This window comes from Glycine soja, chromosome 7 (genome assembly GCF_004193775.1).
Source record: "Glycine soja cultivar W05 chromosome 7, ASM419377v2, whole genome shotgun sequence".
Taxonomy (NCBI): Eukaryota; Viridiplantae; Streptophyta; class Magnoliopsida; order Fabales; family Fabaceae; genus Glycine; species Glycine soja.
The window spans coordinates 8,179,184-8,192,752 of record NC_041008.1 but is presented as its reverse complement, the minus strand read 5'-3'; the positions used below and the strand labels follow the sequence as shown (position 1 = coordinate 8,192,752).

The 13,569-nt window shown below is 30.0% G+C and overlaps 2 protein-coding genes and 1 long non-coding RNA gene across 3 annotated transcripts; 1 reads left to right on the top strand and 2 right to left on the bottom strand.

Moving 5' to 3' along the window:
* Positions 1–3,887: 3,887 nt before the first annotated feature.
* Positions 3,888–8,702, top strand: LOC114418572 (aldehyde dehydrogenase family 2 member C4-like). Its single transcript, XM_028383994.1, has 9 exons — positions 3,888–4,121; positions 5,036–5,178; positions 6,319–6,702; positions 7,183–7,272; positions 7,377–7,550; positions 7,627–7,764; positions 7,940–8,077; positions 8,177–8,238; positions 8,335–8,702. The coding sequence occupies exons 1-9, from the start codon at positions 4,019–4,021 to the stop codon at positions 8,606–8,608; spliced, it is 1,506 nt and encodes a 501-aa protein (XP_028239795.1). The 5' UTR covers positions 3,888–4,018; the 3' UTR covers positions 8,609–8,702.
* Positions 8,703–9,294: 592 nt separating this feature from the next.
* On the bottom strand, positions 9,295–9,618 carry LOC114419732. Its single transcript, XM_028385501.1, has one exon. It carries the CDS (start codon positions 9,616–9,618, stop codon positions 9,295–9,297), a length of 324 nt encoding a protein of 107 aa, XP_028241302.1.
* Positions 9,619–13,014: 3,396 nt separating this feature from the next.
* Positions 13,015–13,569, bottom strand: LOC114418571. Its single transcript, XR_003668054.1, has 2 exons — positions 13,323–13,569; positions 13,015–13,210 (listed from the first exon to the last, which is right to left on the bottom strand). It is a non-coding gene; the product is annotated as an uncharacterized LOC114418571 (long non-coding RNA).

Sequence of the window (13,569 nt, the reverse complement as noted above, 5' to 3'; positions counted from 1 at the left end):
TTAATTTTTTATATTTAATCCCTAAAAAATAATGCTTTAGCTCCTCTTCTATCATTTATCATAGACAAAATATCATAATTTTATATTAAAAATTATTTATATTTTTATTCTTTATTAATATACTAACTTATAGTTTTTATTTTTTTTAGAATTTGAGTTTTAATTTGTTTAAATAAGCTCTTATAAACGGCTTGCCTCTCCTCCGACCTTCTTTTCTCTGCAATTCTATTACCAAGTTGGCAAAGATGAGTTTAAATGGAAGAGAAAAACAACGAACTATATATCATTGCATACGTGATAAAACTTGTCATTGGCTGATTCAGTTTGGTTTCTAAACTCTAATTGCACTACTTTTGAGTAGAAATGAACCACATCATTTGAGAAGAAAAGCTAAATTGTTAATGAACCGATAAATATGGTTCAGTTGCCTGTGATTTAAGTAAACTTGGTTTTTGGTTTAGTTTCCCATCCCCTAGGAAAATGCTAAATTACACTAACAGAGACAAATACATTTGAATGGTGAATTTTTTATTTTATGTTTCTACCCCTTGCTTTCCATCAAACATAAATAATCACTTGTTATTTCTTATTTCTGTTTAAAACTTACACATGTCCTTTTAGTATTGATAAAAAAAAATGAAATTATATCAAATTTTTATTGTTTAAAATAAAAGAATGATATGAAACTGGATAAATAGATTTCATCTTATTCCTTTTAGTATCTCACTTGTTTCTTTTTCTCTATTTTGGATGGAATGTGATAGAAAAAGTTTTTTTTTTTTGTATTTCTTCTGTATTTCATTATTAAAATATCTAAATGATAAAATGAATGTTTATTACATTTCATTCCATTTTACTCTATTTCATTATATTCTATTTCAAAATATAGACCTTTTATAGTTTGAAATATGTGCAGAATATCTTAAACTATGTATAGCTAAATTTTATTTTTTGGCTTAAAATTACTACTTTAAAATTAAAGTTCAAAGTAGAAGTTTAAGAAAAAATGAACACTATTTGATACTTTTATTTCTTTTAACTTAAAAGAGATGACCCAAAAGAAAGCAAAGAAATGATTGAGAGAGGGAGGGAGAGAGCATGTAAAAAAGAGAGGAGAGAGTGACAATGAGTAAGGAAATAGAGAACAAAGATATATAAACACAGGAGACAGGGAAAGAGTGAAAGACAGTATAGAAGTTAACCTTTTTACAAACTCATTTATATAATTAAAATTTATTTATTTATAAGATATAGACTATTTATTTTTTTTAAGTTTTTTTAAAACGCCTGTTTAACCCAACTTTACTTTTAAAGAAACCAAAAACAAAAAATTAGACCAATCAATGCTTTCATTTCAACTTTTCTTCTTCTTCATAATTAATATAGAGAAGTAACATGCCTCTAAATTTAGGTTGCTGGGTGAAGGGCTTACTTTTATTACACCTAACGCTGCATGGTATCTAAGAATTATTCCAAAGCACGTGAGATATTGACATGCATTGACCTAACAAGTAATTGATGGTATAAATTAAGTCTTCTTTTTAAGTAATTTAAAATCTTAAAAGGGTTAGGATGGCAGAGAATTGTGAGGATATATTGATACACTGATTGGCCCTTTAAATTTATAATAACAAATAATATCGTTAGGTAGATATCATGACATACATACATATATATATATATATATATATATATATCACCGGCGAAATGGTTGCTATAATCATTAGGTTGGTGAAAAAAACTTTCCTTAGTTTTAAAATGGTTTAAAAATGACATCTTAGCATTTGTATTATAATATGAGTTTAATATTTAATAGTATAAATATTTTTAGATTATCAACTATAAGCAGAAATCCTTTTAAATTATATTTTAAAGTAATTATTACAATAAAATAAAATTACATTTTCTATTTAAAACTTTTATAAATTATTATTGACCTTGATTTTTTTTAAAGCGATGTGAGACTTTTGTTTTAAAAAAAATTGTAGTACTCAGCTTATAAAAAACACAAAATCTATATGAACATAATTCTTCTTTCATAATTTTTTTTCTTCTAATCAAGTAAGGTGAGGAAGACCTTTCTTTTTAGGTTTAGTTATTATTTGATCTATGTGAATGTATTATTTTTTTGTTTGTTTGTTTTAATTCATATACATAAAAGGTTTAGAATTTAGTTTTTATACGACCATTTTTCTTATGTTTTAATCCATTGTTATTAGTTTTTGGCAGAAATAAACTGTCATAAAATTGAAGCATAGGACTAAAATATAAAGAAATTGCTCGTAGAAGGATAATAAAAATATAGAAGTTTTAGATACATAACTAATTAAAACGAAAAGTAGACACATGTATAGAATAAAAAATAATTAATTAAACATTTTTTTTTATTTTAGTTTTGATTAATGTCTTCACAAGAATGGTTGTCAAATGAATCTTTTAGTTAAAAGATAATAATTAAATAAACCTTTCCAAATTAACAATTCTAAAGTTAAAAATTTGGTATTGTAAGTAAAATTTGCTTGCACATACGTCATACTATTTGTTGGGCGTTAATTATTCTCTAGTTTATACCAAATTTCAAGGTCAAATTTATTATTAAAAAATTAAGTCAAGATATATTTTAAAATTTTACCTAGTTAAGAAAAAGCCATTGTATAATAACAATATATTGTATTAAATTTTTATTACAATATTTTAACATTATATAGTTATTAGTAATTTAAGTGCCCATTGGCTTGCGTATAAAGTTAAGTTTATTAGCCTATTAGAGATAAATTTATAATCTTATTTAAATATCATATTATAAAGTAGGTGTTTAAATAAACTTTTAAGTTAGAATAGGCAATAAAGAAAACTTATATAGATAAATAGGTCCGAATATAATAGACCTTAAATTTAGATAACAAATTAAGATTAAGTCTTATAAAACTTAATTTGTATCTACTCCTATAATCTAGTGTTGGCAGCTAAACCATTTCATGTGTGACTTTTATATTAAAAGAAAAAGGTTTGACAAATCATATAAGATACACTAATACAAGGTGATACCGGAGCTAGCTATTTGTGATTTTGTGTCCAAAAGTAAGTTTGATCATTCTTTTTTTACTACTGACAATTTGTTTTAACAATAACGCTAGCTAATTGAAAATGAGGATTGTGTACTATACTTGATCTAATAACGACTACACAGACACAATTAATTTGTTTGTAAGTCTCAGTAAATTGTTTGATTCTAGGGAAGGAAAAGAAAAAAAAGGGTAACGTCAGAACTCAGAAGTAAACATATATATTGACTATAGTATTTTCTAAATATAATATATAAATATATACTCATAGTCAACATATATAGTCAGTTTTACTTAATCATAACATATGGACTATAGTATTTGTTAAATATAATATATAATATATACTAAAATTAAGCTACATAATTAAATACTATTTGAATGTTGTATTTACTAATCACAATAAATTTATTAAATTTTATTAAATATATAGTCAAAGTAAACATACAATTAAAAATTATTTTCGTTAAATATGAAATTTTAGTTAAATATAATAGTAAATTAAAAAAATTGAATAGAAATTATAATAGTTAATAAATATATAAAACTGAAATTGAAATTAAATTCTACATTTAATACTTTTATTTTCCTCTTTTCTTGGTTGTGCATCATTCTTTGTATTCCCACAAATTTTGACCATGTGGCATTTAACGTGGAAAATGCGAAAGGGAAAAAGGGTGAATTCCATGTATTAGGGGATGCCAATTGCCAACAAACTAAACTGTTTTGAGATTGATATCTGTCCACCTACCTACCAAATGATCAACCATCCTACCAATATATATATTATATAGCAGCAATAAGCTAGTGAGATAGAAATGCATGTGTTGTGTTGTGCTACATATAAATAACTCTTGTTCTCCCTCTAAACACTCTCTACCCTGCCTCCAAAAACTTGTTGTTTGGCACTTCTTCACACTCAGCTAGCAGATCAGTCACTGAAGTGGATAAGAATGGAAAATCTCAGCAATGGTCACTTAGAATCCTTTGTCAAGATTCCAACAATAAAGTTTACCAAGCTTTTCATCAATGGAGAATTCCTAGATTCTGTTTCAGGTTCCAATTACTTTCCTCATCATTTACCTCTATTCTACAACATTAGTTAAATGTTTCTTCCTTTATATGTGAAGCAAATAGTTTATGCACTGAAAGTTGTAAAGGATTTTTTTTATGTTGTCTAGTTACAAATCATAATATGTTATAAATATTTTGTTTTTTTTTTGTAATAATTTTTATAAAAGTCATATCAATACTGATTTTTTATTAGTTGGTTATAGTAGAAATTAAACTCGTATATATAAGAAACAATATTTTTACATAGAACCAAAATGGATTATACATGCACCTGATATAGAAATATATCTTTATTCAAGAAGTGGAAGCTTTATTTTGTAATCACATACAATTTGGAAAGTCCATTTAATAGGGAGGAGGGGTTGGTTTGATAAGAATAGTAATGAATGATACAACACCATCCTCTTGACATGCATTCAAGTGAGAATTGTTAATGCAGGTTAAATTGTTAGTACTTTATTTTATTTCCAACTAATTTAAAATTATTCTTTTGCAAGTAAAAACGAATTTAAAACTATCAGATAACTGCAGTACACATTTGTTAATCTATATTATTTTGTTTCTTTCATAGTTTCAAAATATTAAAGAGATCAAATTATATAAAAAATGCATAGAGATCAAATATCAATCAAGACTATATTAACCACAAATTAACTTTTGTTTTCTAACTATAATACGAGCAAAGATTTCATACAGGGAACTATCTAAACTTAGCAAGAGGAAATTGAACTATAAATATGTGAGCATGAGCTTAAAGTGATATAATTTTTGCTTGTAAGCTTGCCTAATCATAGCCAAGGGTCATGATTCCTTCTTTTTTTTTATTTTTGAATAATTAAATTGACTTATTAAAACTTATATGCATTTGGAATTTTTCTTTTCTGGAAAAACAAAAGGAAAAACGTTTGAGACCGTTGACCCAAGAACAGAGGAAGTGATTGCTGAAATAGCAGAGGCTAACAAAGAAGATGTTGATATTGCTGTGAAGGCCGCACGTGAAGCATTTGATTGTGGTCCATGGCCACGCATGCCCGGTGCTGTAAGTTCATCTCTTCACCTATCTTTTATTTCAATTATAACTATAATTAAATGAAAAGTTGTGTTGGAAAAAACCCAATTCCACATCCGCTATAAATAAAACCAAATTAAAGTACATAAGTGAGGAATAATCCTCACCACTTGAGTTAATTTTTGGGATTGAGTTAGGTCAACTCACATTCTAAGATATTATCAAATAATATTCAAAATTAATCCAAAAGACCACTCATCATTTATTATCGAGGCACCAAAAAGAAGTGGTGAACATGAAGGGATGTATAACCCAAATCACACATTAAATAAAATTAAAGTCAAATTAAAATATATAAATTGTGCAATCATCACTGCCAAAGCAGAACTGAGTTTTCATTTTCAAGGTAAACAATTGTCTGTCCAACATTATTCATAACGAAGTTGAAAAAAGAAATTGAATTGTTTGAAAACAAATGCTTTATAAACTATTCTAGTCTCTGTCCCAAAAAGAAAAAAACTATTCTAGTCACCACTTTTATTTATTTAATTAGTTGCTGTCACGAAGTTTTGTCAAATTTTTATGATCCCTCTTTTCTTTATCTCTATTAATATTCCTTAATCGTCTGAAAAACATTAGACTGGCACCTTTATACATACATAAGAAATACATTATACCTTCTGTCCCTTGTAAGGGAGTTGCTTAAACGTTAACAAAAAAAAAAAGATTATGTGCAATTTAAAAAAAATCCCTAAGAGTTAGGGAGAGTTAATATAATTTGCTCTACTTATTTTCATATGGGGTCTATTTCAATTCGTTTCTCTCCATGGTTATCAAAATAAAAATAGTTTAATTTGCATGTCCTTTCAATATATTTTTATACCTACATCACCATTTTACTATCTTATCATGTTTATTAATCTGATACGACAATAAGGTGAATTTGTATTGAATGTCAATATAAAAATGATAGTATAAAATTATATGAAATCGAGTTTGCAAAAGGTTCACACACTATCTAACGTACAACTTCTGAATAATAATAATAATAAAGAAGTCAAGTCTCAATAATTTTACACGCAAAAGATAGGCAATCAGGCAATGTTCTCAAGCTTTCAAAAGCAGTGAGCAGCATTAACTAACTTGTTATGATCATGGGATTTTGGACAGGAAAGAGCAAAGATTATGCTGAAATGGTCAGAGCTAATTGAACAGAACGCAGAAGAAATAGCAGCATTGGACACCATTGATGGGGGAAAGCTATTCAGTTGGTGTAAGGCTGTGGATGTTCCTGAAGCATCCAACATCCTACGTTACTATGCCGGCGCTGCTGATAAAATTCATGGAGATGTGTTCAAAACATCTCGTGACCTCCACTTGTATTCTCTGATGGAACCTGTTGGTGTTGTTGGACACATTATCCCTTGGAATTTCCCTACCGTCATGTTCTTCGCCAAGGTTGCCCCGGCCTTGGCTGCTGGCTGCACCATGGTCATCAAGCCTGCTGAGCAAACACCTCTCTCATCACTCTTTTATGCTCATCTTGCTAGGCTGGTATGGTTTAACACATTTGTTTATTAGTTGCTTATCAAAAGCAGCTAAACTAGCATTTGGTAGAGGTGTTAAAATAGGACAGAACATAACATGTTGGAGATTTCACATTGTCTAATGATACGGCCCAAAATGGTGTATATAAGTGAAGAGACTCTCACTCCATATTACATTAAGTATTTTCGCCATATCAATAGTCAATGTGTAACTTAATATATGTGTTCTGTTTTATTTTATGTTTGGCAAATCTTAAATATAGAACATGGTGTAAAAAAGTGGTACATTTTGGTTCCACCCTTTTTAATTGAATCAAAGAAAATGGAACACAAGTCTTTTGAGTCAAACGCTACCTTAGGAACATTAGCATGTGACATATGTTGCTATCTTGGAAATTTATGTTTGGTTTGTTAGTATCATTAATACATGGAAGATGGACATGAATATAAGTTGACTAGGTGTTTTTTGTTTTCCCTTTTCATCAAGGCTGGTATCCCAGATGGAGTGCTGAATGTAGTACCCGGATTTGGCTCAATTGCAGGGGCTGCAATAAGTTCACATATGGACATTGATGCGGTAATTTGAGTGTGAAACGTTCTATAGCATTGATCAAGTACAAGGGTATTATTGCATTTGTCACCAACTCCTAAGGTTTGCTGTGATTATGTTTTATGCTACAGGTCAGTTTTACAGGTTCAACAGAAACAGGTCGTAAAATAATGCAGGCTGCGGCCTTGAGCAATTTGAAACCAGTTTCACTCGAATTAGGAGGAAAGTCACCAGTTTTGATTTTTGATGATGCTGATGTAGACAAAGCTGTTGACCTTGCTCTCTTTGGCATCCTACATAACAAGGTATATTTTCTTCCCAGGAAATTTTATAACTTCGAAAAGAACAGACTTATACTGTTTGAAATACTATAATTTTCAGGGAGAAATCTGTGTTGCATTCTCCAGAGTTTATGTCCAGGAAGGGATTTATGATGAATTTGAGAAGAAGGTAGTGGAGAAGGCTAAAACTTGGGTAGTGGGAGACCCCTTTGATCCTAAAGTTCAGCAAGGACCCCAAGTAAGATTACTCTAAATTTGCACAATTGTACAACTATGTTCACACTAGAATTTAAGTGATGTACCTTATTACTGGAAACCCTCTTAACATATTTTCTTTCAATCTCCATGTAGCTGCTAGCATAAAAATAAAATTGTTAAATGTAATTCTTCTCTGACATGATTTTTTAATGCAGACTAGTAAGGCTCAATATGATAAAATTATTTCCTATATTGAGCATGGAAAGAGTGAAGGAGCCACACTGTTGACTGGGGGTAAGCCAGCGGGCAACAAGGGATACTACATTGAGCCTACCATTTTTGTCAATGTTAAGGTGCATTTCAACTCTAAAAGAAGCATGAAACCAGCTATCTTTATCATAATTGACAGTCGACCTTAATTTTTTTGGTTTCTTTTTGAGAAATTCATTTAGGAGGACATGCTAATTGCACAAGAGGAAATATTTGGACCTGTGATGACACTTTCCAAGTTCAAGTAAGCCTATCTTATATTCCTTTTCGCTTAGTACAAGAAAAGAAGTTTGTTATTGTGCATTTGAATGTTGAATCAAGTATGGTATGCGTGCAACAGGACCATTGAGGATGCAATTAAGAAAGCCAACAATTCCAAATATGGCCTAGCAGCAGGGATTGTGACCAAGAACTTGGATATTGCAAACACTGTATCAAGGTCCATCCGTGCAGGCATCATTTGGATCAATTGCTTCTTTGCCTTTGATATTGACTGCCCTTTTGGAGGGTATAAGATGAGTGGATTTGGAAGAGATTATGGACTGGAAGCACTTCATAAGTTTCTCAAAGTTAAGTCTGTTGCAACTCCTATTTACGATTCTCCTTGGCTTTGAAACTTCATTCTCCGAGGGTGTTTGTAAACACTAAACATATACATCATTTGGATCAACTACTTAATACAATGTTTTTTTTTTCTCTTTCTTTGGATGCTAAGCAATAAGTTTTAAGCATCTTCTTAGTAATAATAATTTATATACGTAAGAGCTTGTGTGATGCTGAACCACTTTGAAGAACAGTAATACAACAACAATAACAACTAAAGTATTATGAACTTATCCCACTAGGTGATATTGACTACAAGGAGGATTAAGAAGTTTGAATAAAGGGAGTACTTTAGCCCCTTATAATGAATACTTTATGAAACTACTTAAATATAAAATAGAAGAAAACTGAGGTGACAATGTGGCAATATTTATGTGAGTTCTAAAGTCCTAGCAGATGATAAAATCATTAACTTCAAAACTAGGTAAAATTCTTACATTCAATTCATTAATGATACTCCCTTCAACCAATATTCAATCAGAAGGCAAATAAATAAAAATTCGGCCTGAACTTAAGGTACCACGACCTTAAGAAACACATATATTCACATGTTAGATTAATTATTCAGAAAAGTGGTTACCACATGGAATCAGGCCAAGTGTTGAGGGGAAAATGAGAGAGTTAGAGGTACATTAATGTAAGCACACTAAACATTGCAATCAGAGATAGTTAAATATCAAGTTTCCAAAGCCTTGCCTCAAACTACCCTTTTCTTCATAAGTACTCTAGAAGTAGAAGGATCAGCAAACCGAACAGAGAAGGATCTAGAGAAGTTATCTGGCTCATCCTTTGCAGTCCCTTGGTCAAAATTCTGAGAGTAAGTGTATGGATCATAAGGGACCTGAAGGGGAGAGGATGCAGACTCAAACAGCTTCTTCTTCTCTTTCTTGAGCTTCATCCACAACACTTTCCACCTCATCTTACTTGATTTACAATTTGCATGCTCAATCTCATTGCAACAATAGCTTCCTGATTTCATGATGGTTCTCTTGCATGAAAGGCAACAATTTCTTATATCCATGGCTTTACTAGAACAAATAGTTCAAGTGTTCTCAACTCAACAATGTGTGCAAGTAAGTTCAGTGAGAAGTGAGGAGACTTTGAATATAACTATAAGCACGTGGTTTTGGATTTGAAACAAGGGAATTGGCCACTCTCTAGGACCTTACTTTTTCTTTTTAGGTTTCCTAGAATGGTGTTGTTATTCACCGACCAAGTAGTAAAAGCAAATCAGAAAACCTCAACTGAACAAAAAATATTATCTTTAATGTGTATTGTAACACCCTACCCCAAGACCAACTCCACCAAATATTATCTGAACAAAAAACACTCTACCCCAAGACCAATGCCACCAAATATTTCTACCTAGATTATGTGGATCACAATATGTTATCACATTCTGTAATGTGTATAGTAACTTGGGCACGTGATGCACATGACATGCTGCATCCCATTCCCTTGTGGAGCTGTTTATGGAGCAACTTGCCATGTGAACTGATTTTTCTTTTCTTTTGGAGCAGCATTGTTATAATTTATTATTTTTCGGTTAGGCTGCTTAATGACATGTATCATAATGCTTTACTTGGACATGTATTATTAGGCAGAGAAATTCTCAGAAACTCTCAATTTTTTTAACTGAACTTCTCTATCTCTACCTTAACTTACATTTAACTGTGTGGGTTATTAGTATTTTCTATTGAAATTATAATTTTCCTGTTATTTGATAATGTGACTATGTGAGGCATATTTAATAGTACATGCTAAGAGAAAAATGAAGCATTATTTAATAGCAGCATTGTCACGAGCACCACTAAGTTTGTTGGAAAATAAAATGAGACTTACATTAATGAGTAAGAGAAAATATAAGCAAGAAATGTATAAATTTAAAGTATTTTAGGCATTTGGGGTAAACAAACATTTCAAGCTCAAACTTAAGCTCAAGTGTAGAAGATGATGCATTCTCCCGCATCAAACTTGGATCAGACTCATCCATAAAAAAGGCCTGTAGAGTGTAGCCTCTAAGACCTAAGAAAGTAGAACAAGTTCAAGCATGGACAGAGTCAGATTTAAATGATAGAAGGAGCCGACTATAATAAAAAAAATATACATAGAAAATGAAAATAAAATCTTTTATTAGTTTTACATACTACTGCCCAAAAAATTCCATTAATTTCTAATAAAAATTGCTATATACATTAAGCAATTTTTTACAAAAAAAAAAACCCTATATTAGTTATGTTCTAAAAATCTACTAAATCCGAATGAATTATGTTACTGTTTAATAATACTAATAATAGTAATAACCAACAAGCATTAAAGTAAAATTTACTTTTAAATTGTTAGAAAGTAGGCGAAGAAAAATATTGTATCATGGCAATGATCATTGCCTTAGAGAGCAAATTTCGGTGCACAATTTGTACATGATATTCGGCTTGCTTTCCTAAAGTTTTCAAGTTGGAACCTCACAAACAATGACAAAATCCAAAAACAAAAACAAAAATGTGAGAATAGAAACAAAATGAACAACGATTGAAAGATATAATATTAGTTGGTATCTCAAAGTTCAAGTTCTTACTCCATGATAACAAAAGAAAGTTAATAAATTCATTTGATTGCAAATGCAATAATTTATATTTATAGTTTTTAGGGGGCATTTGATACAAGAAATGCAATCATCATTTCTGAAAATTACGAATCCTGAAATCATGATTTTTAAAAATGATTAAATTTGTTTGATTGATCATAAATACTTCCATATAAGATTTTTTGGAATAAAAGAGTAACTTAATATTTTTATCATGATTTTTAATTATTTAGTATTTTAAATAATTTAATAAGATTAGCGTGATATTTTCTCCCTCTCCCACGAAAATATTGTTTTGAAAAACATCCAATTTTTTTTTGAAAAACATTGTTTCTGGAAGTTTTTTTTTTTTTTTAAAAAAAAATCAAACATGCTATACAAAGAATTCCAACTTCAGATTCTAAGGAAATTTATATAAAAAAATTGTACTAAACGCCCCTTAAAGTAACAAGAATACATTACAAAAGGAAAATATTATTAAAAAGAAAATAAATAATACTATATTTTTTCAAAAAGTGGAAAATTGTAACTATTTCTAGAATGAAGATTATAAAGAGAAAAATAGTATATTTTTTCTCTAAAAAGAGGAAGAATGTTATATTTTTACAATGAATGCTAGAAAAGAAAAATAGAATCTTTAATTTTTGTTTGTAAAATTGAACAAAGTGTATATTTGAATTGAAATATGTACAATGTAAATCATAGTTTAGAGGAGTAAATTGAATTTCATCCAAGTAACTTACCATGCATCATTTACAATAAATTTTAAAAATGTTGCAAAACTTTTATAGTTACAGATTTTTAAAAATTTAATTATTTTTAACTAGCATTCCTCTACTATCATTATTTTGAAACTAACCCGTCAAACATTTCTTTATGATGTTTTTTTGTCCAAATTATTGCAAATGATGCACGGGATATCGAAGTAAAACCCAGTTAAAGGTTTGGTTTACCACTTTTTTTCGTCTCGATGAGTATTAGTGTGTTTGGGGTGACACCACACACACACAAAAAAAAATCAATTATTAACCCACGGTATAACAACAACAACATATAGTAGCTTCAAACATTTCACAGTGATGCCGCGATTTTAAATCCCATAATTGATTTCCAATGGTATCCAAACACATACTATAATAACCCATTCCATTCACTTGATTGTCTAGCTTTAGATTTTTGTTTCCTGTCCAATATAATGCGTGTGTGTGATTTTTCATAAAGATATATATAAGCAACATTTTGGATGAGTTCTTTCCATTTTTTCTTAACACCTCGTTATGTGAAATGAAGGGCCAAGTCAGTAACCTTAAGTAAAATAAACCAGAATCTGAAATTCAATTTAAATAGTACTTGTATTTAAAAAAAAAAGTGAAAATTGATTAACAAAACATGAACAATGCAAGTTCAGAGAACCAAGTTAAAGAATAACTGAGGCACTTTGCGTGCTAGTAGGATATCCTCTTAACCCAATAAAAGCCCATTATTAAATAATTGGTTATAAATCCTTTGACCCCTTAACATTCAAATTTGCACGGCTTGACCAGTTGTAAGTATGTATGAATTGGGAATCAATTATTTTAGGGTTTTTTTTTTCTAAAGTCATCAAATAAGATTTTCTTTTTAAGCATAAGAGTAGAATCCTATTCCTATCTCTATCACGGGTCCATTTTTTTCTAAATCTGACAGAGAAAAAGCCAAACCGCGTCATTAAAATATGGAAGCTTGAATAATGAAAAAAAAAAGAAGAGAGAAGAATTCCCCATATATACAACAAAAGGAAATCTGAACACAAAAAAAAGAAAGAGAGAGAAGAAGAAGAAGGAAACCATCCTCTGAAGAAAATGTTTCAGAATAAATAATAATAAATTTCATCAATAATAATTACAGTACAAAAAAATCCTGAAATATTCTCTAATCGCCATGATGATGATAATAAGAAGAAGAACAAGAAAAAGTTAATGAATCATGTATGTGATTCCGAGAGCCACCACCATAAGAATGTAAGCAATTCCTTGATCAATTGCGGTTCCTGCGACAACCAAAACAAAACAAGATTAAAAAGTTATAAAACAGAAGGTGATAAAAAGAAGGAATTTCATTACTTGATACAAATTGAAAGGTTAATATTTGATTTAACTGACCATCACTGGTAGGAGGAGGTGCCGGAGAAAGAGGCAAGTCCTGAGCTTGGGCCAGACGAGAGATTGCCATGATGAACAAAGCCAGAAGTGGGAGGGCGAAAATGTTCACAGTCCTCATTTCCGAACGATGTTTGAAGCCAGAAAATGGTGGAAAAATTTAACAAATGAAAAGGAAGCTGAGAAAATCTTAGAAAAGTGTGTGTGTTTTTGAAGGGTGCGTGATATTTATAAGGAGAGAACAAAGGAC

Excerpts from the sequence above, each read along its gene's own strand:
- LOC114418572 (XM_028383994.1), top strand. The coding sequence starts at position 4,019 with ATGGAAAATCTCAGCAATGGTCACTTAGAATCCTTTGTCAAGATTCCA. Across the intron at positions 6,703-7,182 it reads ATGCTCATCTTGCTAGGCTG|GCTGGTATCCCAGATGGAGT; the intron begins GTATGGTTTAAC and ends CTTTTCATCAAG. Across the intron at positions 7,551-7,626 it reads TTGGCATCCTACATAACAAG|GGAGAAATCTGTGTTGCATT; the intron begins GTATATTTTCTT and ends TATAATTTTCAG.
- LOC114419732 (XM_028385501.1), bottom strand. The coding sequence starts at position 9,618 with ATGGATATAAGAAATTGTTGCCTTTCATGCAAGAGAACCATCATGAAA.